Source organism: Mobula birostris, chromosome 30 (genome assembly GCF_030028105.1).
Source record: "Mobula birostris isolate sMobBir1 chromosome 30, sMobBir1.hap1, whole genome shotgun sequence".
NCBI lineage: Eukaryota > Metazoa > Chordata > Chondrichthyes > Myliobatiformes > Myliobatidae > Mobula > Mobula birostris.
Window position 1 is genome coordinate 38,203,673 of NC_092399.1, and position 22,679 is coordinate 38,226,351.

Below are 22,679 nucleotides of genomic sequence, written 5' to 3' on the forward strand. Positions count from 1 at the left end.
TGATGTTGTGGGGATGGAACTGGACTCTCTGACGGTGGTGTCTGAAAAGAGGATGCTGTCCAAGTTGCATGTCATCTTGGACAATGTCTCCCATCCACTACATAATGTACTGGTTGGCACAGGAGTACATTCAGCTAGAGACTCATTCCACCGAGATGCAACACAGGGTGTCATAGGAAGTCATTCCTGCCTGTGGCCATCAAACTTTACAACTCCTCCCTTGGAGGGTCAGACACCCTGAGCCAATAAGCTGGTCCTGGACTTATTTCCTGGCATAATTTACATATTACTATTTAATTATTTATGGTTTTATTACTATTTAATTATTTATGGTGCAACTGTAACGAAAACCAATTTCCCCCGGGATCAATGAAGTATGACTATGACCATGACTATGACTATGACTAATTCACCTGTTTCTGACTGTAAGGGACCTAAATTTGTTTTAACCATCTTTTTTCTTTTCACATATCTATAAAAGCTTTTACAGTCAGTTTTTATGTTCCCTGCCAGTTTTCTCTCATGATCTTTTTTCCCTTTCCTAATTAAGCCCTTTGTCCTCCTCTGTTGGACTCTGAATTTCTCCCAGTCCTCAGGTGTGCTGCTTTTTCTGGCTAATTTGTATGCTTCTTCTTTGGAATTGATACTATCCCTAATTTCCCTTGTCAGCCATGGGTGCACTACCTTCCCTAGTTTATTCTTTTGCCAAACTGGGATAAACAATTGTTGTAGTTCATCCATGCGATCTTTAAATGCTTGCCATTGCATATCCACCGTCAACCCTTTAAGTATCATTTGCCAGTCTATCTTAGCTAATTCACGTCTCATACCTTAAAAGTTACCCTTCTTTAAGTTCAGAACCTTTGTTTCTGAATTAACTATTTCACTCTCCATCTTAATGAAGAATTCCACCATATTATGGTCACGCTTACCCAAGGGGCCTCGCACGTCAAGATTGCTAACTAACTCTTCCTCATTGCTCAATACCCAGTCTAGAATAGCCTGCTCTCTAGTTGGTTCCTCGACATGTTGGTTCAGAAAACCTTCCCACATACATTCCAAGAAATCCTCTTCCTCAGCACCCTTACGAATTTGGTTCACCCAATTCATAAAGTTGTGGTGGTAGGGGATTTTAATTTTCCATATATTGATTGGAACTCCCATACTGTTAGGAGTCTAGATGGTTTAGAGTTTGTAAAATGTGTTCAGGAAAGTTTTCTAAATCAATATATAGAGGGACCAACTAGAGGGGATGCAATATTGGATCTCCTGTTAGAAAACGAGTTAGGACAAGTGATGGAAGTCTGTGTAGGGGAGCACTTTGGTTCCAGTGATCATAACACCATTAGTTTCAACTTGATCATGGACAAGGATAGATCTGGTGCTCGGGTTGAGGTTCTTAAGTGGAAGAAGGTCAAATTTGAAGAAATGAGAAAGGCTCTAAAAAGCATGGATTGGGATAGGTTGTTCTCTGGCAAGGATGTGATTGGTAGGTGGAAAAACTTCAAAGGAGAAATTCTGAGAGTGCAGAATTTGTATGTTCCTGTCAGGATTAAAGGCAAAGTGAATAGGAATAAGGAACCTTGGGTCTCAAGGGATATTGCAACTCTGATAAAGAAGAAGAGGGAGTTGTATGACATGTATAGGAAGCAGGGAGTAAATAAGGGCCTTGAGGAGTATAAGAAGTGCAAGAAAATACTTAAGAAAGAAATCAGAAGGGCTAAAAGAGGACATGAGGTTGCCTTGGCAGTCAAAGTGAAGGATAATCCAAAGAGCTTTTACAGGTATATTAAGAGCAAAAGGATTGTAAGGGATAAAATTGGTCCTCTTGAAGATCAGAGTGGTCGGCTATGTGCGGAACCAAAGGAAATGGAGGAGATCATAAATAGGTTTTTTGCATCTGTATTTACTAAGGAAACTGGCATGAAGTCTATGGAATTAAGGGAAACAAGTAGTAAGATCATGGAAACTGTACAGATCAAAAAGAAGGAGGTCCTTGCTGTCTTGAGGAAAATTAAAGTGGATAAATCCCCGGGACTTGATAGGGTGTTCCCTCGGACCTTGAAGGAGACTAGTGTTGAAATTGCAGGGGCCCTGGCTGAAATATTTAAAATGTCGCTGTCTACAGGTGAGGTGCCGGAGGATTGGAGAGTGGCTCATGTTGTTCCGTTGTTTAAAAAAGGATCAAAAAGTAATCCAGGAAATTACAGGCCGGTAAGTTTAATGTTGGTAGTAGTTAAGTTATTGGAGGGAGTACTAAGAGACAGAATCTAAAAGCATTTGGATAGACAGGGACTTATTAGGGAGAGTCAACATGGCTTTGTGTGTGGTGGGTCATGTTTGACCAATCTATTGGAGTTTTTCGAGGAGATAACCTGGAAAGTGGATGAAGGGAAGGCAGTGGATATTGTCTACATGGACTTCAGTAAGGCCTTTGACAAGGTCCCACATGGGAGGTTAGTTAGGAAAATTCAGTCGCTAGGTACACATGGAGAGGTGGTAAATTGGATTAGACAATGGCTCAATGGAAGAAGCCAAAGAGTGGTAGTAGAGAATTGCTTCTCTGAGTGGAGGCCTGTGACTAGTGGTGTGCCACAGGGATCAGTGCTGGGTCCATTGTTATTTGTCGTCTATATCAATGATCTGGATGATAATGTGGTAAATTGGATCAGCAAATTTGCTGATGCTACAAAGATTGGAGGTGTAGCAGACAGCGAGGAAGGTTTTCAGAGCCTGCAGAGGGACTTGGACCAGCTGGAAAAATGGGCTGAAAAATGGCAGATAGAGTTTAATACAGACAAGTGTGAGGTATTGCACGTTGGAAGGACAAACCAAGGTAGAACATACAGGGTTAATGGTAAGACACTGAGGAGTGCAGTGGAACAGAGGGATCTGGGAATACAGATTCAAAATTCCCTAAAGGTAGCATCACAGGTAGATAGGGTTGAAAAGAGAGCTTTTGGTACATTGGCCCTTATTAATCAAAGTATTGAGTATAAGAGCCGGAATGTTATGATGAGGTTGTATAAGGCATTGGTGAGGCCGAATCTGGAGTATTGTGTTCAGTTTTGGTCACCAAATTACAGGAAGGATATTAATAAGGTTGAAAGAGTGCAGAGAAGGTTTACAAGGATGTTGCCGGGACTTGAGAAACTCATTTACAGAGAAAGGTTGAATAGGTTAGGACTTTATTCCCTGAAGTGTAGAAGAATGAGGGGAGATTTGATAGAGGTATATAAAATTATGATGGGTATAGATAGAGTAAATGCAAGCAGGCTTTTTCCACTGAGGAAAGGGTGGAAAAAAACCAGAGAACATGGGTTAAGGGTGAGGGGGGAGAAGTTTAAAGGGAACATTAGCGGGGGCTTCTTCACACAGAGTGGTGGGAGTATGGAATGAGCTGCCAGACGAGGTGGTAAATGCGGGTTCTTTTTTAACATTTAAGAATAATTTGGACAGATACATGGATGGGAGGTGTATGGAGGGATATGGTCCGTGTGCAGGTCAGTGGGACTAGGCAGAAAATGGTTCAGCACAGCCAAGAAGGGCCAAAAGGCCTGTTTCTGTGCTGTAGTTTCTATGGTTTCTATGGTTTCTATATGTAGATTGAAGTCACCCATTAAAGATATGCAGAACTGTCAGAAATACCCAGCTCTTTAATTCTCCATTATGCTCCACTCTGTCTGTGGCTTTCACTACAGGCACCCCATCTTCTATCTGAGAACTCCCAGGCTCTATCAAATTCTGTATTGTCAGGTCTCTCACCTTCTTAGTCTGTGTCAAAAATGGTTACGAATACTCTTAAGTTGGCCATCTGTGATATCTCATTTTTTCTCTCTCCATTGCCACACCCTAATCTGATGGTGAGGTTCACAGCTGATATTTCGCAACATCTTACACTTCCTGGATTGTATTGGTTTATTAGAGGTAGAGTAAAAGGCTTTTAGATAGTAAAAAGAAAACAAGAATAATGTTGCAGTTACAGAGAAAATGCAGTGCAGATAAACAATTAAATGCAAAAGTCATGACGACGTAGATTGGAAGGACAAGAGTTCAGCTCTTAGCAAATGAGATGTCTGTTCAAGAAATGCTAACAACAGGATTAAAGCTGTCTTTGAGTTTATACGTGCTCTCAAGTTTTTGTATCTTATGCTTGATAAGGAGAAGAGAGGATGACTGGGGTGTGAGGTATCCTTAATTGCGTTAGGTCGCAAGAATTGTGTATAGAGTCAATGGATAGGAGGCAAGTTTGAAAAACCAAATAGAAATATAAATGATTTTTCTCATATGAGAAAACAAAAAAATAGATGGAATCCAACTTTATATTAAATTCTCGATATGTGTATAACTGGGACACATGAGTTCAATATAGCTATAAGGCAACAGCTGTGTATCTAAGGAACTTCATGCTATAGGATGTCACATTATATCAAAACAAAATGCTGTTGTTCTGAAGGCATATTTTTAAACAGTTTTTCCCAATCATGATTGTGCTGCTTGCATTACACATCATGGCTACTTTTCTCTAATCCTTTAATAGCATTATAACCAATTCTTATCCAGAGATGAGGAGAAGATGGTGAATCTGTGGAATTCATCACCATAGATTGTTTTGAAGGCCAAGCCATTGGGTATATTTAAATTGAAGATTTAAAGGTTTTTATTTGGGAAGGATGTAAAACAATCCCGGAGAAGGCAAGAGGAAGGGTTCTCTTGTATTTATTTCCTGGGTCTGCAATGGAACATTTCTCATAATGGCAGGACCAAAATGGGTCAAATGGCTCTCCTTACCTTTGAACTCATTGGCATTAAATAAACCAATATGGAGTTGAATAGTTTTTACAATATGTCATGATTTTGTATCTGTGTGTTATTTTCCAGTTTTATTCAGACTGATATCCCACTTTGCTAGTGACAATAAGAACTCCATTGAGTTCACGCTCACAGAGCAGAGATCTGGAGAGCAACATTATTTATTTATTTATTTTGTTTAACAATACAGCGTGGAGCTCTTCCAGCCCTTCATGCCGTGCCACTCAAGTGAACCCCAACAAACCCGATTTAAACCTAATTAAATCACAGGACAATTTACAATGACCAATTCACTTAACTGGTGGGAGGGAACTGGAGCACTGATTTCTTGGGTTTGGGATAATTGACCCCCAACAACCATGTGAAGTAATACTGCAACCATTCTGTTCCCTGATGTCTATTGACTTTTGTTGTACCAGGGCTCTTTGACATCATATTAAGTCAACTGCCTTGATGTCAAGAAGAGTATTCTCACCTCCTTCGGAATAAAGGTCGTTGGTCCATGTTTGTACCAAGTCTGTTATAAGGTCTGGAGCCCTGTGGTGTTGGATGAAATCATAATCTTTTTGGAAGATTTTCTGAGTAAGGTTTATTTAATAACACTGCAAATGGTAGTTTTCATCACTATGATGATGATTGATGTGAGTTTTGCAGCTGAGTGATAGCTTTCAATTGTAATGCGAGTTATGTTGCTACACAAATTGGAAACCAGTTTTACTGTTTCAGAGCTTACTATTCCAGCTAATGGTCTTGCTTAACTCACAATGCTGAACAGTAACTGGTGGAACTGCTCACCAACTTATCTTCAGGAAGAGAGGGTTGAGGGAACACACACCAGTCCTATTGAAAGAACAGCAGTGGAAAGGGTGAGCAGTTTCAACTCACAGTGAGAAAATCCAAGAAACGCACATAAAATGCGGGAGAGACTCAGCAGGCCAAGTAACATCCATCCAAAGGAGTACAGTCAAAGTTTCGGGCCGAGTCCCTTCATCAGGTCTGGAGAAAAAACGATGACGTGTAGAGTTAAAAGGTGGAGGCAGGGGAGGAAGAAACACAAGGTGATAGGTGAAACGGGGAGGTGCAGGAGTGAAGTAAAGAGCTGGATAGTTGATTGGTGAAAGAGATACAGGGCTGGAGAATGGGGGATAGAAGGCCAGGAAGGAAAGAAAAGGGAGAGGAGCACCAAAGGGAAGTGATGGGCAGGCAAGGAGATAAAGTGAGAGTGGGAAAAGGGGATGGGGACTGGTGAAGGAATGGGGGGGAGTGCCATTACCAGAAATTCGTGAAATTGATGTTCCTGCCATTAGGTTGGAGGCTACTCAGACGGAATATAAGGTGTTGTTCCTCTATTGCAACAGTAGAGGAGGCCATGGATAGACATATCAGACTGAAAATAGGAAGTGGAATTAAAATGGTGATCCTGCTTTTTCTGGGGGATGGAGTGTAGGTGTTCGGCAGAATGATCTCCCAATCTACATCGGATCTCACCGATATACAGGAGGCCACACCAGGAGTACCAGACACAGGATATGACCCCAATAGACTCACAGGTGAAATGTCTCCTCACCTGGAAGGATTGTTTGGGGACCTGGATGGTTGTGAGGGAGAAGGTGTAGGGGCAGGTGTAACATTTGTTCTGCTTGCAAGTTTAAGTGCTAGGAGGGAGATCAGTGGGGATGGATGACTGGACAAAGGAGTTGCTTAGGGAGTGATCACTGCAAAAAGCTGGAAGTGGAGGGGAGGGGAAGATGTGCTTGGTGGTGGGATCCTGTTGGAGATGGCAGAGGTTGCGGAGAATAATGGGCAGGATGACGAAGTTGGTAGGGTGAAGACAAGAGGAACTCTATCCCTTCAATGGTGGGAGGATGGGGTTAGAACAAATATGTGTGAAATGGAAGAGATCCGATTGAGGGTAGTATTGATGGTGGAGGAAGGGAAGCCCCTTTCTTTGAAAAAGGAGGACATCTCCTTTGTCTGGAATGAAAAGCCTCATCCTGAGAGCAGATGCAGTGGAGATAGAGTAATTGAGAGAAGGGGATGGCATTTTTACAAATAACAGGGTGGGAAGAGGTATAGTCCAGGGAGCTGTGAGAGTCCATAAGACCATAAGACAAAGGAGCAGAAGTCAGCCATTCGGCCCATCGAGTCTGCTCCACCATTCCATCATGAGCTGATCCATTCTGACATTTAGTCCCACTCCCTCGCCTTCTCACCATAACCTTTGATGCCCTGGCTACTCAGATACCTGTCAATCTCTGCCTTAAATACACCCAATGACTTGGTCTCCACTACTGTCCGTGGCAAAAAATTCCATAGATTCACCACCCTCCCACCCTTCCACCCTTTGGCTAAAAAAATTTCTTTGCATCTCTGTTCTGAACGGGCGCCCTTCAATCCTTAAATCATGCCCCCTCGTACTAGACTCCCCCATCATGGGAAACAACTTTGCCACATCCACTCTGTCCATGCCTTTCAATATTTGAAATGTTTCTATGAGGTCTCCCCTCATTCTTCTAAACTCCAAGGAATACAATCCAAGAGCGGATGAACGTTCCTCATATGTTAACCCTCTCATTCCCGGAATCATTCTAGTGAATCTTCTCTGTACCCTCTCCAACGTCAGCATATCCTTTCTTAAATAAGGAGACCAAAACTGCCCACAGTACTCCAAGTGAGGTCTCCCCAGTGCCTTATAGATCCTCAACATCACATCCCTGCTCCTATACTCTATTGCTCTAGAAATGAATGCCAACATTGCATTTGCCTTCTTCACCACCGGCTCAACCTGGAGGTTAACCTTAAGGGTATCCTGTACGAGGACTCCCAAGTCCCATTGCATCTCAGAACTTTGAATTCTTTCCCCATTTAAATAATAGTCTGCCCATTTATTTCTTCTGCCAAAGTGCATAACCATACACTTTCCAACATTATATTTCATTTGCCACTTCTTTGCCCATTCTCCCAATCTATCCAAATCTCTCTGTAGACTCTCTGTTTCCTCAGCACTACCGGCCCCTCCACCTATCTTCGTATCATCAGCAAACTTGGCCAGAAAGCCATCTATTCCATAATCCAAATCGTTGATGTACAATGTAAAAAGAAGCGGCCCAACATGAACCCCTGTGGAACACCACTGGTAACCGGCAGCCAACCAGAATAGGATCCCTTTATTCCCACTCTCTGTTTCCAGCCAATCAGCCAACGCTCTATCCACGTATGTAACTTTCCCGTAATTCCATGGGCTCTTATCTTGTTATGTGTGGCACCTTGTCAAAGTCCGTGGGTTTATAATAGACATCAATAGATAAGCTGTCTCCAGAGATAGAGACAGAGAGATTGAGAAAGGGGAGGGAGGTTTTCGGAAGTAGACCATTTATATTTGAGGGCAGGATGAAGTTGGAGGCAAAGAGAATGAAGTCGACAAGTTCCGCATGGGTGCAGAAAGCAACGCTAATGGAGTTGTCGATGTAGCATAGGAAAAGTGGGGGACTGTGCTCTTTTTATAGCTTGGCTATGGCTGCTGAACTCCTGCAGTACTTTGTGTGTGTTGCTTGAGCAGTTTCAAGTTTAACAAAATAAAATCTTGTTTCAACTTTTGCTCTCGTTTTGCACGACTAATTTAATTTGTACAGTACTATGTTGATGATTGTGGAGCGGACAGCAGGTTTGTTAGTCTGGCGGCAGCAAAGGATGTCTGGAATGGTGAGGATAGAGTGCTATAGTAGGGGTGTGGGACAGGTTGTAGTGAACAAGTGCCAGGGGCTGGGATCTGGGGGGGTCGGCGTGGCTCAGGTGCAGACACACCCAGCTCTGAGATACCAAGTAAAGTCACTTCATTAAAAAATGGTTTATTGATCATTACAGAGTGTCTCTCTGGCATTTCCTGCTCCCTCTCCTCCCTCTTCCCTTTTTCCCAACCATGATCCTCCTCTCCCTGCCCCCTTCCCACTCTCAGTCCACAACAGAGACTCAAATCAGAATCAAGTTTATCGTCACTCACATACGTCATGAAGTTTGTTTTTTTTTCTGTGGCAGCAGTACAGTGCAATACATAAAATTACTACAGTAGTGTGCAAAAGTCCTAGGCACTGTAGCAATATATATGTGCCGAAGAGTTTTGCACAATACAGTGTATATACAATAAGATAAACATTATATACAGTATATACATATATATATATTTATTTATTTATATATATATATATATATATATACACACACACACACACACACACACATACATGTATATATATATATATTTCTTATTGTAATTTATAGTTTTTATTATATATTGCAATGCACTGCTGCTGCAAACAATATGTTTCATGAAAATATGCTAGTGATATTAAACCTGATTTTTATTCATAAAGGATTATTTAGAATTAGGGTATGGTTGCTAATTGAGTTTTACTGTTTGCTGTTGAAATTCTGCAACTACTTATTGTTTCCAAAGCATGAATCATAAATTATTAATCATAAATTATTAATTATAAAACACATATTGCATAAGCTAGCAACAAGAACATTTGAGCATTCCTGCTCTGGTTTACCTTTCCCATATCATTGCCTGCCCAGGTACCAAAATGCCTCATTTCACAGTGTCTGCAGCATGAATAATGGAAGATCATTGACTTTCAGCAGAAATGATCCAAGAATGCCAGGCTCTTGGCTGCATCTTCTCAGCACATCTAGCAGTTAGCTAGGTTGATTGCTAACAAACACAGGTAATACCAAATGTAGACTGACAGTGTTGTGATGATGCAGTCATTCTGAAAAAAGGCTATGCTACATGTAACGAGTCAATCTACCATGGATGGATCTCCTCAGTCATATAAAATTACAACACAGAAACAGGCCCTTTGGCTCACCAAGTGTATGCCGAACCATTTAAACTGCCTAGTCCCATTGACCTGCACCTGAACCATAGCCATCTGTATCCCACCCATCCATGTACCTACCTAAAGTTCTCTTAAACATTGAAATCAAAATCAAATTCACCACTGCAATGTCAGCTCACTTCCACACTCTCACCGCCTTCTGAGTGAAGAAGTTTCTCCTCATGTTCCACTAACACCTGTGTGGTGCTTGTCTTGTATGACTGGGCGCTGCACTCTTTATGAGGAAATCAAATTACTTAGTATTACACCAGGTGCTAGTAGGCTATCAGAAGCTCTAGGTATCAGAAGGAGGCAGTAAATAGAAAGTATACACTTCTGGAACTAAGTTTTGTTTATGAAAAATAGCAATAAAGACAAAATATTTACGTGAGCAAGAACAATTCAAAATTCCAGCATTCTGTCCTTGGTTCCAAATCTCATATGTCAACAAAAACCAAATTCCTTTTTAGTTAGATTCAGTGAGATTCATTATAATAACCTTTATTACTCCAATTTCTCTAACTAATTCCTTCTTGTGTTATTCCCTATTTAAAGGTATACCGACTAACATTTGCCTTTTTATTTATCCCTAGTTAGTTAAGAAACTAATCGAATTCCTATTCTTAAGTATTATGCTTAACTTCAGTTTCAGTTCCAGGTCAGTATGTCTTGACTACAAATTCAAATTCAACACCAAACATATACACACACAGATTAACTCCTTTAGCGACAAATTCTCCAACATCACAACTTTTAAATGAGGAAAATCTCATTCAGTAATTTATCAAAGTCTTGGCAAAAATAATCAGATTTTCCAGAAAATCAAATTCAGATACTTAGGTTTTACTCATCTGAACTTATAAATCCAACCATCTTAAATCCTCTACATCATGAATATTTTGTTCCCGCACTAGCTCTTCGATATCTCGCCATCTTGTTTCTTAGTTCATTGCATGAAATAGGGGGCCATTCAAAGAAAGTTGAATCCTAAAACTTATATAAAAAGAACCTGATCTGTATACCACAGGACTACAATCCGTAAGTTCTTACATGTACTCTTTTTTCTATTTCAAAATAACTCAATATCACATTGTCATTTCCAAACATTTCTCAGTTACAGCACGCCTAAACATATTTCACACACAAATTATACACTCTGAACAGTAAAACTGTTTGATCTCACCGAATCCCTTGGTATGATTTAACTTAACCAATCCCCAGTTACACTGAAGAGATCTTGGACACTCGCTGCTGATATTGTCTTGCTATAACTGGTGCTTGTTATATCTGTAACCATATAACCATATAACAATTACAGCACTGAAACAGGCCATCTCGGCCCTTCTAGTCCATGCTGAATGCTTACTCTCACCTAGTACCACCGACCTGCACTCAGCCCATAACCCTCCATTCCTTACCTGTCCACATATCTATCCAATTTAACTTTAAATGACAATATCAAACCTGCCTCAACCACTTCTGCTGGAAGCTCATTTCACACAGCTACCACTCTCTGAGTAAAGAAGTTCCCCCTCATGTTACCCCTAAACTTTTGCCCTTTAACTCTCAACTCATGTCCTCTTATTTGAATCTCCCCTACTCTCAAAGGAAAAAGCCTATCCACGTCAACTCTATCTATCCCCCTCATAATTTTAAATATCTCTATCAAGTCCTCCCCTCAACCTTCTATGCTCCAAAGAATAAAGACCCAACTTGTTCAACCTTTCTCTGTAACTTGGGAGATGAAACCCAGGTAACATTCTTGTAAATCTTCTCTGTACTCTCTCTATTTTCTTGACATCTTTCCTATAATTCGATGACCAGAACTGTACACAATACTCCAAATTTTGCCTCACCAATGCCTTGTACAATTTTAACATTACATCCCAACTCCTATACTCAATGCTCTGATTTATAAAGGCCAGCATACCAAAAGCTTTCTTCACCACCCTATCCACATGAGATTCCACCTTCAGGGAACTATGCACCATTATTCCTAGATCCCTCTGCTCTACTGCAGTGTTCAATGCCCCACCATTTACCATGTATGTCCTATTTTGATTAGTCCTACCAAAATGTAACACCTCACATCATTTAGCAGCATTAAACTCCATCTGCCATCTTTCAACCCACTCTTCTAACTGGCCTAAATCTCTCCGCAAGCTTTGAAAACCTATGTCATTATCCACAACGGCACCTATTTTAGTATCATCTGCATATTTACTCATCCAATTTACCATCCCATCATGCAGATCTTCAATAAACTTTTTAACACTATTGTCTCTCCTCCAAGGGATTCACCCTGAGGATTTTCTTAACTAACTACAAATTCCACTTTGAACAGTTTGTATCTTTAGTTATTTTGCCGTGTTTCTGTCACTTGTCCACACTTCATTCTCACATAGCTTATTTTCTCACAAGTTCTCTCTTTTTTAAAATTGGTAAACCTCATTTTAATCCCTCTGCAAGTGGAGCTTTCTAACATTACATTTTGGGTTTAATTAACTTAAGTTACATTCCTCTTAAATATTTCACCTTTCACCCATAACCAATGACCTCTAGTTGTAGTCTCACCCAACCTCAGTGATAGAAGCCTGCTTATCTTTACCCTATCTATACCCCTCATAATTTTGTATATCTCTATAAAGTCTCCCCTCAGTCTTTTACATTCTATGCAATAAAGTTCTTTTTCAATTTTTCCTCTTAAGTCAGGTCCTGCAGTCTCAGCAAATTTTCTCTGTACTCTTTAAATCTTATTTACATCTTTCCTGTGGGTAGTTGACCAAATATCTCAAAGTTGGCCTCATTAATGTCTAATACAACTTCAACATAACATCCCAACACTTGTACTTAACCCAGCTCAAGTAAGAGCAGCTGAGGAAAGGGGCAGCTGGGGGAGGGGGAAGTAAAGGTACATAGAAAGGCTGCAAGGTGATAGTGGAGATAAAAATTGCTGCAGCTAATGGAATCTGATGAGTAAGGCAGATGATTAGTGGAACTAGATGAGAGGGTGGAGACTGGCCGCATGAAATCAAATGGGCAAGAGGATAAGAGACACATTACGTTACGCATAGGGATGACAGGCAGACAAAGCCAGAATCAGAATTGGAATCAGGGTTAACGTCACTGGTGTGTGTCGTGAAATTTGTTGTTTTGTGGCAGCAGCACAGTACAGTACTTATTAAAAAAAACTATAAATTACAAGGATATATATAATTAATTAAATGCAAAATAAGTCAGATGTATCAGGGTCTCAATGGAGTCCAGGGGATTATAGAGGCATGAGAGAGCAGCTTGCCCATGTGGACTGAAGGACGATCCTGGTGGAGATAACAGCAGAGCAGAGGTGGCTGAAGTTTCTGAGAATAGTTTACAAAGTGCAGGATAGATATGTCCCACAGAAGAAGTTCTCAAATGGCAGTGGTAGGTAACCGCTGTTGACAAAGGAAGTTATGGACTGCATAAAAGCCAAGGGAAGGGCATAGAAACATAGAAAACCTACAGCACAATACAGGCCCTTTGGCCCACAAAGTTCTGCCGAACATGTCCCTAACTTAGAAATTACTAGGCTTACCCATAGCCCTCTATTTTTCTAAGCTCCATGTACCTATCCAAAAGTCTCTTAAAAGACCCTATCGTATCCACCTCCACCACCATTTCCAGCAACCCATTCCATGCACTCACCACTCACTGAGTAAAAAACTTACTCCTGACATCTCCTCTGTACCTGCTCCCCAGCACCTTAAACCTGTCTCCTCTTGTGGCAACCATTTCAGCCCTGGGAAAAAGCCTCTGACTATCCACACGATCAATGCCTCTCATCATCTTATACACCTCTACCAAGTCACCTCTCATCCTCTGTCACTCCAAGGAGAAAAGCCCAAATTCACTCAACCTGTTCTCATCAGGCATGCTCCCCAATCCAGGCAACATCCTTGTAAATCTCCTCTGCACCTTTTCTATAGCTTCCACATCCTTCCTGTAGTGAGGTGACCAGAACTGAGCACAATACTCCAAGTGGGGTCTGACCAGGGTCCTATATAGCTGCAACATTACCTCTCGGCTCCTAAATTCAATTCCACGATTGATGAAGGCCAGTGTACCATACACCTTCTTAACCACAGAGTCAACCTGCGCAGCTGCTTTGAGCGTCCTATGGACTCTGACCCCAAGATCCCTCTGATCCTCCACACTGCCAAGAATCTTACCATTAATACTATATTCTGCCATCATATTTGACCTACCAAAATGAACCACTTCACACTTATAAGGTATCAAAAGCTTTGAAAATCTAACAAAAGGCAACTAAAAAAACTATAAGAAGGGAAAAAATGCAATATAAGGACAAACTAGCCAATAATGCAAAGCAGGATACCAAAAGTCTTTCTTAGTTATATAAAGAGTAAAAGGGAAGTGAGAGTTGCTTCTGGACCACTGGAAAATGATGCTTGTGATGAGGAACAATTGCTAGGAAAATTGAAAGGTCTTAAAGTGGATAAGTCACATGGGCCAAATGTACTACCTGCCAGAGTCCCGAGAGAGGTTGCTGAAGAGATTGCAGATGCATTGGTTATGATCTTTCAAGAATCACTTGATTCTGGCATGGTCCCAGAGGACTGGAAGATTGAAAATGTCACTCCACTCTTGAAGAAAGGAGGAAGGCAAAAGAAAGGGTGTTATAGGGCAGTTAGCCTAACCTCAGTGCTTGGGAAAGTGTTGGAGTCTATTATTAAGGATGAGATACTTTAATGATAAAATACGTCAAAGTCAGCTTAGTTTCTGTGAAGGGAAATCATGTCTGGATTTCCAGAAGGCATTTGATAAGATGCCACACATGAGGCCACTTAACAAGATGAAGTCATATGGCATTACAGAAAAGATACAGGCATGGATAGAGGAATGGCTGACAGGTAGGAGGCAGTGAATGGGAATAAAAGTGCCCTTTTCTGGTTGGCAGCTGGTGAATAGTCGTGTTCCTCAGGGGTCAGTATTGGGACTGCTACTTTTCACATTGTTTACCAATGATTTGGATAATGGAATTGATGGCTTTGTGGCAAAGTTTGTGGATAATACCAAGATAGGCTGAAGAAGGAATACAATTGCAGCAAAATTGGAAGAATGGACAAAATAGTGGCAGTTGGAGTACAGTGTTGGGAAATGTATGATAATGCATTTTGTTAAAAAGAAGAATAGTACCGACTATTATCTAAGTGGGGAGAAGGTTCAAATGTCAGAGGTGCAGAGGGACTTAGGCGTCCTCATGCAAGACTCCCGGAAGGTTAATTTACAGGTTGAGTCTGTGGTAAAGATGACAAGTGCAATGTTGGCATTTACTTCAAGGAGAATAGAATATAAAATGAAGGAAATAATACTGATCCTTTATAAGACACTAGTCAGGCCACATTTGAGTATTGTCAACAGTTTTGTGTCCCATATCTCAGAAAAAATGTGTTGTCATTGGAGAGAGTCCAGAGGAGGTTCACAAGGATGAATCCAAGAATGAAGGGGTTAACATATGAGGAGCGTTTTTCAGCTTTAGCCCTCGCTGGAATTTAGAAGAATGCAGGGGTATCTCATTGAAATGTACTGAATGTTGAAAGGACTAGGTAGAGTGGATGTGGAGAGCATGTTTCCTTTAGTGGGGGTATCCAGAACTAGAGGGCACAGCCTCAAAATTGAGGGGTGACCTTTTAGAACAGAGATAAACAGTTTTTTTTTAGCCAGACCGTAGTGTATCTGTGGAATACTGTGCCACAGATTGTGGTGGAGGCCAAGTCTGTGCGTATATTTAAGGTGAAAGTTGATCATCTCCTGATCAGTCTGGGCATTAAAAGATATGGTGAGAAGGCAGTTGAGCGGGATCCGGGATCAGCCATGATGGAATGGTGGAGCAGACTTAATGGTCTGAATGGCCTAATTCTGCTCCTATGTCTTAGGGTTTTATAAAGTGCTGGTGGCTGATCAGGGAAATGTCAATGACCAAGGGAACACTATCTCTGTTTTGTTTGGGGGAGGCAGGATGAGAGTAGGAAATGAAGGAAATATGAAAAAGGACTCCATCAACCACAGTAGAGGGATGTCGCATTTCCTAATAAGTCAGTACATTTCAGATATGATAGAAAGGAAAACCTCATCTTGAAGATAGATGCCGCTGAGGCAGAGAAATAGAGAAAAAGGGATATTGTCCTTAAAGAGCTCTGGTGGGAGGAGGTATACTCAAGGTAGCTGTGCACCTTCATTAAGTATCAGTGAATAGTATGTAGAAATAAGTTCAGTATGGCATGAGCAGGTAGAAACATGGGCCTACCATGATAGTTCTGTTTGGGTAGTGAAGTGGGCAGTGTGGAGTTGGGGGCTGTTCAAGGAAGATGTTCTATTTCTGCATGGTTTAAGATGGTATGAAAAAGGCTATCTGTACATAAGGTAGATAAGTTACTTGCTGCTGATGGGATGTTGAGGAAAATAAGAAATCAAACATTCCCTGGGCATGATTATCTAAGTATCTTAGATCCACAGCAGTACCAGAGGATTGGAAAAGTGAAGAATTACATCTTTATTCAAAAAAGGAATATAGGGTAAAACCCATTAACTACAGACCAATCAAAGAGAGTGGATAAGGAAAGCACAGTTGATGTGTATAAGAATATCTAAATGACAACAGACATGTGAAACGCTGCCGGCTCGAGGTTTACCATCCACACTGAAGCAGATGGAATAAAAGGAGTTGCGGCAGAATGACCAGAAAATAAACTAAACAGCAGCAAATAGAGAGCAACATGGGGATTATTTTATAACAGATTGAGCGGTTTTGTCCAGCAGAATTACACAACAAAGCACAGGAAAGGCTCTCCAGCCGATGATGCCGGTGCTGAACATGATGTCAAATTAAACTAAATCTCTCTACCTGCACATGATCCTTGCATTTTCATACGTCTGTCAAAAAGTTTCTTAAAAGTAAGTGTTGCATCTGCTTCCATCAGTTTCCAAGGCAGTGACTTCCAGGCACCCACTATTCTCTATGTCAAAAAAAATGTCTCGTAGAACTCATTTCAGCTTTTCTCCTCTCACCTTTGACATATCCACCTGAGAAAAGAGACTCTGATGATCCATGTGTCATATAATTTTATATACTTCTATCCAGACTCCCCTTAGATTCTGATACTCCGGTGAAAATGACCCTGGTTTATTCAATCAACACACACAAAAAGTGCTGGTGAACGCAGCAGGCCAGGCAGTATCTATAGGAAGAGGTACAGTCGACGTTTCGGGCCGAGACCCGTCATCAGGACTAACTGAAAGAAGAGATAGTAAGAGAATTACTTAAGTCCTCTAGTATGCCTTCGCTGAGGGTAGCTGTAACATTCTCCCCAATTAGTAATGCAAGTCCACCATCTCTATTACCTTCTTTATCTTTGCAAGCCATTAAAACCAGGAATGTTGATCTGACAGTCCTGGCTCTCTTGTAACCATGTCTCTGTAATGGCCACAACATCATACTTCCATGTACTGATTCAAGCTCTTTCTGTTTTATCCATAATATTCCTTTCATTGAAGTAAACACACTTCAATCCATTGGTCCTAACACATTCTTATCCTGTCCTTCCTTTCAGACTTACTGCTCATAGAGTTTTGTTTCCCATAAATCCTTCCACCTGCTGACATATTGCTCTGGTCTCCAACCCCACTACTCTGGTTTAAAATCTTCTGAGTAGCAGTAGTTCCCTGGAGATTTGTTCTAGGACCACTGTGTTTTTTAAATATATATTAATAATTTGAACTTGTCTATACAGCATGCATATTCAAGATCTATAAACAACAGAACATTTTTCGTGGTGAATTCCAGTAGACCTCATGGACTTCACCAGGATGACGGAATGGCAGATGAAATTTGATGTTCAGAAAAGTGAGGCATTGCATTTTTGGAGGAAGAATGAAATAGACAATATAAACTAGAGGAGATAATTATAAATGAGGAATAAGAACAAAGAGACCATGGCGTTTAGTTATTATTTATTTAGTGGGACAGTGCAGAATAAGCCCCTCAATCCCTTCAAGCCGTGATGCCCCAGTAACCCCCCAACCCCAATTAACCCTAACCTAATCTCAGGACAATTTACAGTGGTCAATTAACCTACCTGCTATGTCTTTGGACTGTGGAGGAAACTAGACAACCTGGGGAAAACTCATGCGTTCCATGGGGAGGATGTACAAAGATGCCTCACAGAATGACTCTGTATGTTCTCCTGGTGCAATGTGTGGGTGTTCCCCCGTTACGTGCACAGATCTTTGAAAATGGCAGAGTAGGTTGCGAAATGGGATTGCAAGGGTAAAGGCATTGAGATCAAGAGCAGGGAAGTTACAGTATCCTTTATAAAAGCATTAGTTCTTCCACAATTAGCATATTGTTTACAGTTCTGAGTACTGCACTTTAAGAGAGGGCACAGAAGAAATTTGTTGAAACAATTTCAAGAATGATGGAGTTTAGTTATGCAGCTGATCAAGGAAACTGCTCTTTTCCTCCTAAAGGGTTATTTAAAATCATGAAAATATACATGTATATAGTTGAAGTTGAAGTTGAACTTGTTTAAACATTTATAGTGATTAAGGGACATAAAATGAAGGCAAATAATCCACAAATGACATAAAGAAAAACTTTTCAGTTTTATGATGAGGGTCTGGAATGAATTGTCAGGGGTAATAAAGGTGGAGGTTCACAAGGGATAAGAATAAGTTTCTGAACCTGGAGAATTTGAAAAGAGGGAAGGGGAGTAAGGGTGGCAGGATTTCTCTTACAAACTTGACCTTGTGAATGGCCTCCTGCTGTGTTGTAGATATTCTGTGCAGCTGTTATATATTGTAAGCAATGAATGTGCTAATTTATCATTACAATTCACCTGTTTTAGTGGTCTATTTTATTTCGACTCCCAGTACCTCCTTGTTGTCTCAAATTAATGTTGTGACTGTGACCTTGTTTTGGAAATCTTGAACAAGCATTTATTGATGTAGTTATATTAGTGATATAATTTCATTTTGATCATTTGTGGTAGATGATTTTAAAAATAGCTAAAATCATACTACAACTCGGAATTTCATGACATCTTTTCATTGTTGTCTCAGATATACTGGACTGGAGATAATGATGCCTTCAAATATAACACAGTAACTTCAATAATCTCTGCTCCCACTAATTAAGTTGAAAGGAGTGCAAGTTGGATAATAAGCACTCTGAGCATGACTCTCCACTGAAATCATTCAAATTTAGTCAGTAATGTTGAAATTTAATTGAATAAAGTTTAAATGACAACAGGAAGTTTACATTCCTTTGACTTGCCAATAATTATCATTACTATAAGAACCTGGCTAGAAAGTAAAATAACCATTTGATACTGTAGTAGGTCTGTCATCCTCAGAGTAAAAGACTTTGATTTGTTATTTTAGCATTCTGTGGTGACAGATCTCTCGTGTGATTTACACTGTGTTGTAGTACATGGTCTGTGGGAGGAATGGTCGCCATGGAGTTTGTGCTCAGTTACCTGTGGGAGAGGATCAAGAAGCAGATCTCGGATGTGCGTTGCTCCACAGCATGGAGGGAAATCGTGTCAGGGCCCAGAGCTGCAAACCAAGCTCTGCAACATTGCGCTTTGCCCTGGTTGGTATAACACTTACTTTAACCGTATGCCTCTTCAAAATTATTTTTTGTGATGGCAGGATCAATTTATTTTGTCATTTCTGTAGTGAGGATGATGGCACTAAGAAACTAAAGTTAGTTGAATTGTCTGCTGAAATATTGCAACAATTGATCTCATAGTGAAATACTGATTAAAACGCTTTAATCTGGGACAAATTAGATTTCTTATATATTTGTACAAATTCTGATTTGATCATTTTGATTACAGATTTAAGGATGAAATAAGATAGAAAACAGTGCCATGTTATGTGTGTTAACCAATCACAGGGGACACCAGCTGATAACCTTTAGGGACTAGCAGTCTTGATATCCTTTCTCCGAGAAGGTCTTGAATCCAGGTTTGAAAAGAGTAATAATTATATTCATGTTATTTTGATATTATATTTGAAAAAAAAGTTTTGAAGATTTTGAAGATTATATTTTGTAATTTCCTTGAATGGAGACGAATGAAAGTTTACTGAACGCTGTTTGCAGTTAAGGGAAGTAAAAATAGTCGATGCTTGAAATATTCAGGAAGCTTTTCTGTTGAGAAAGCAGTTTGTCTCAGGTCAATGACTCTTTAATCAGAACTAGCAGACATTATAAATATATTAGAATTTAAGGAAATGTTGACGTAGGAATTAAAATATTCTTTTAAGCAATTACCCAGAGTCCTCTGTCTTGGGCCTGTCTTTCAAATTGTCCCCAAGTGAAGCCCATCTTCTTGGTGTCAACTTCAAGGCTGAGTCACCAAGTGTTCTTTGGCTGACCTCTGTTCTGCTTTCCCTGGGGATTCCATGTTGGTGCTTGCCTGGTGATGTTGGTACTTGGCATACCCAGTGTATTTCCTATCAATCCGTATCTTCTTTCCCTTCATTCATCTTCCGCTGGTAGCTGGTGTGTTCTCTGCTATAGATTGGTGTGCCTGATGACTTCTGGAGGATTTTTCTCAGACAGCTTTACTAAAGTGCAGTACTTTCCTCATGCTAATCTTTGGTATATTACAAGTCTCTGCTTTGTACAGAAGAACTGACTTCATGTTGAAGCTGAAAAGCCTGATCTTAGTTTGTTGTGACAGCTCCTTGCAGCTCCAGATATTCTTGAACTGGATGAAGGGTGCCCTAGCTTTGCTGATCCTCACCTTGACATCTGCATCGGTGCCACCCTGTCCATCACTGACACTACCCAGGTAGGCTCCTCGAGAGTGACTGGGTCGACGAAGGTTGAGTTGATCTTGAGGAGTTTAGTTTTTCCTATGAACATGTAAAGCCCAACTTGCGCTGATGTTGTTGGCAAGTCTGTTGTTTTTTTCCTACATCTGCTTGTGGGTGTGGATAGGAGAGCTGTATCATCAGTGAAGTCCAAGTTGTCCAGTTGTTTCCATAGGATCCACTGGATCCCATTCCTTTTCTGTGCTGCAGATGTTTCCATGATCCAGTCTATGACCAGAAGGAATAGGATATTGGTCACTCTTGTCTAGGGGCAATATGCTAACTAACTTTAAGCAATTACGTGGTTAAAAATGTCTAAGTCTGCTAGTTCTGATGAAAGGTCATTAAGCTAAATTTATTCCCCTTTCCATAGATCTTGCATAATCTGCAAGATACTTGCAGCATTTTTGTTTTAATTTCACATTTACATTAATTTGCAGTGTTTTTGCACTCAAAGAATAAAATTACAGATTCTAAGAATGGTACAGCATACAAGAATACTTACTTCTCTGTATTAATGCCAGTACTCTACCTCACAGGTTCCATATCTTTAACTACACCCCTTCTCTGTAGTTGCACATTTTGCTTTACCACAGGTTTATCTAATTCCCTCTCATAAGCTGCAATGGAACATTGGTTTGGTTTGTAGTTATGATTTCAGTAATACCTCAGTCACACCGAGAATTTCAGTGCTTTGTGAATTACCTCAGTGAATTCCTCCATCATAAATCCATACACCCTTATTATTAATCATCTCTATTATCTCTATTTCAATAGATCATAACCAAAAATATCTATAATTTGTTAAATAAATTATTAGTGATCCATGAAGCAAGTTCTCAGATGCAATTAGGCTCATGCAATTCACATCAAGAAAGTAGAGCAAAGAACTTTCTTCGTTCCTAATTAGTTTTAGCTGCTGCTGTTGCAAAACAGAAATTTGTTTCCATAACTTATGTTATTTTATGTGCTGTGGGCACCCTTTTGTTCACAAAATTGATTGTATTTCATGATTAGCACATTTATACACAGTACAATTCTGTGCCCATACAATGTGTGGGCAGGGCATGGAATGTACATACCTTGCATAGCTTTTTCAAACTCATTCTGCTACATTGGGCTGCATATATCAAACTACTCAAAATGTGGACCATGCAGAAGAAATTACAGGTAAATAGCAAGCTGAATAGCATTATCTTAATAATTAAAGCAAAAAAAACAGTTATTGACAGATGGTGCTGCAATAGCATTTCTCTAACTGCAATGCTATACTTTAGTGGAACTGCCACTAGTATCATTGGGGGTGAGACTTGGATCTGCCCAGCAGGCACTAAGTGGCACAAGTGGAAAGAAAAAAGAGTTCTGATTAGGAGGGCCCAACCCTGATGAAGCTTTAGGAACACAGTCATCTCTATATTTCCACGGAGCAATGTATCTGGATCTAAGACTTTTCGTTATGTTATGGAGTTCTGCCACAAGTTATGGGAGCGTTCTAGCCATTCTGTCCATGAGTTCCATCTGCCTGGGTATGTAAAGATCATAAAACCCATGAACTTCTTAGGATCTGCTGTATATATCAAGATGAATGGTTCATTTTATTGTCTGGGCCTGTCGGGAGTTGTCCTGTAATGTCTCCTGATTCATCATCATCATCTATTGTATCTATTGCTATCACACCAGAAATAGAATAAAGCTTTGCTTCCCACCCAAATGGAGGACAAGGAAACAGAAAAAGTTGAATCTAGCAAGTTGCAACAAAGGGAAGCTCTTTGAACATTCTATTAATTGCCCTGTGGTTCAACTAATGACCACTGAGGCTCCAAAGAAGAGGCAATCAGTGTCAACCTGCAGCAAGACATTAACTTCAATGATAAATGACAAATTACAAATATTCACTCAACGGACTGGCAACTACCATTGCCAATAAAAGATTGTCCGCCCACAAGGACAGAAAATAGGAGAAGGAATAAGCCACTCAGTCCCTCTAGACTGCCTGCCATTCATATGACCATGGTGATGTATGCTGGCCTCAGCTCCTCTCCTGTGCCAATTCCTCATTTCCTTAATTCCTCAAACATCCAATTGTTTTTAAATCTGTGTTTACCTTAGATA

The 22,679-nt window shown here is 40.3% G+C and overlaps 1 protein-coding gene across 1 annotated transcript in view; it reads left to right on the top strand.

Annotated features, from left to right (window-relative positions):
• The window catches only part of LOC140190525 (adhesion G protein-coupled receptor B2-like), a 1,142,782-nt gene that overhangs the window by 245,199 nt on the left and 874,904 nt on the right, over positions 1 to 22,679 (top strand). Inside the window, exon 4 of the mRNA XM_072247176.1 lies at positions 19,174 to 19,338. Coding sequence (XP_072103277.1) covers positions 19,174 to 19,338 — 165 coding nt within the window. The remainder of the gene's footprint in view (positions 1 to 19,173; positions 19,339 to 22,679) is intronic.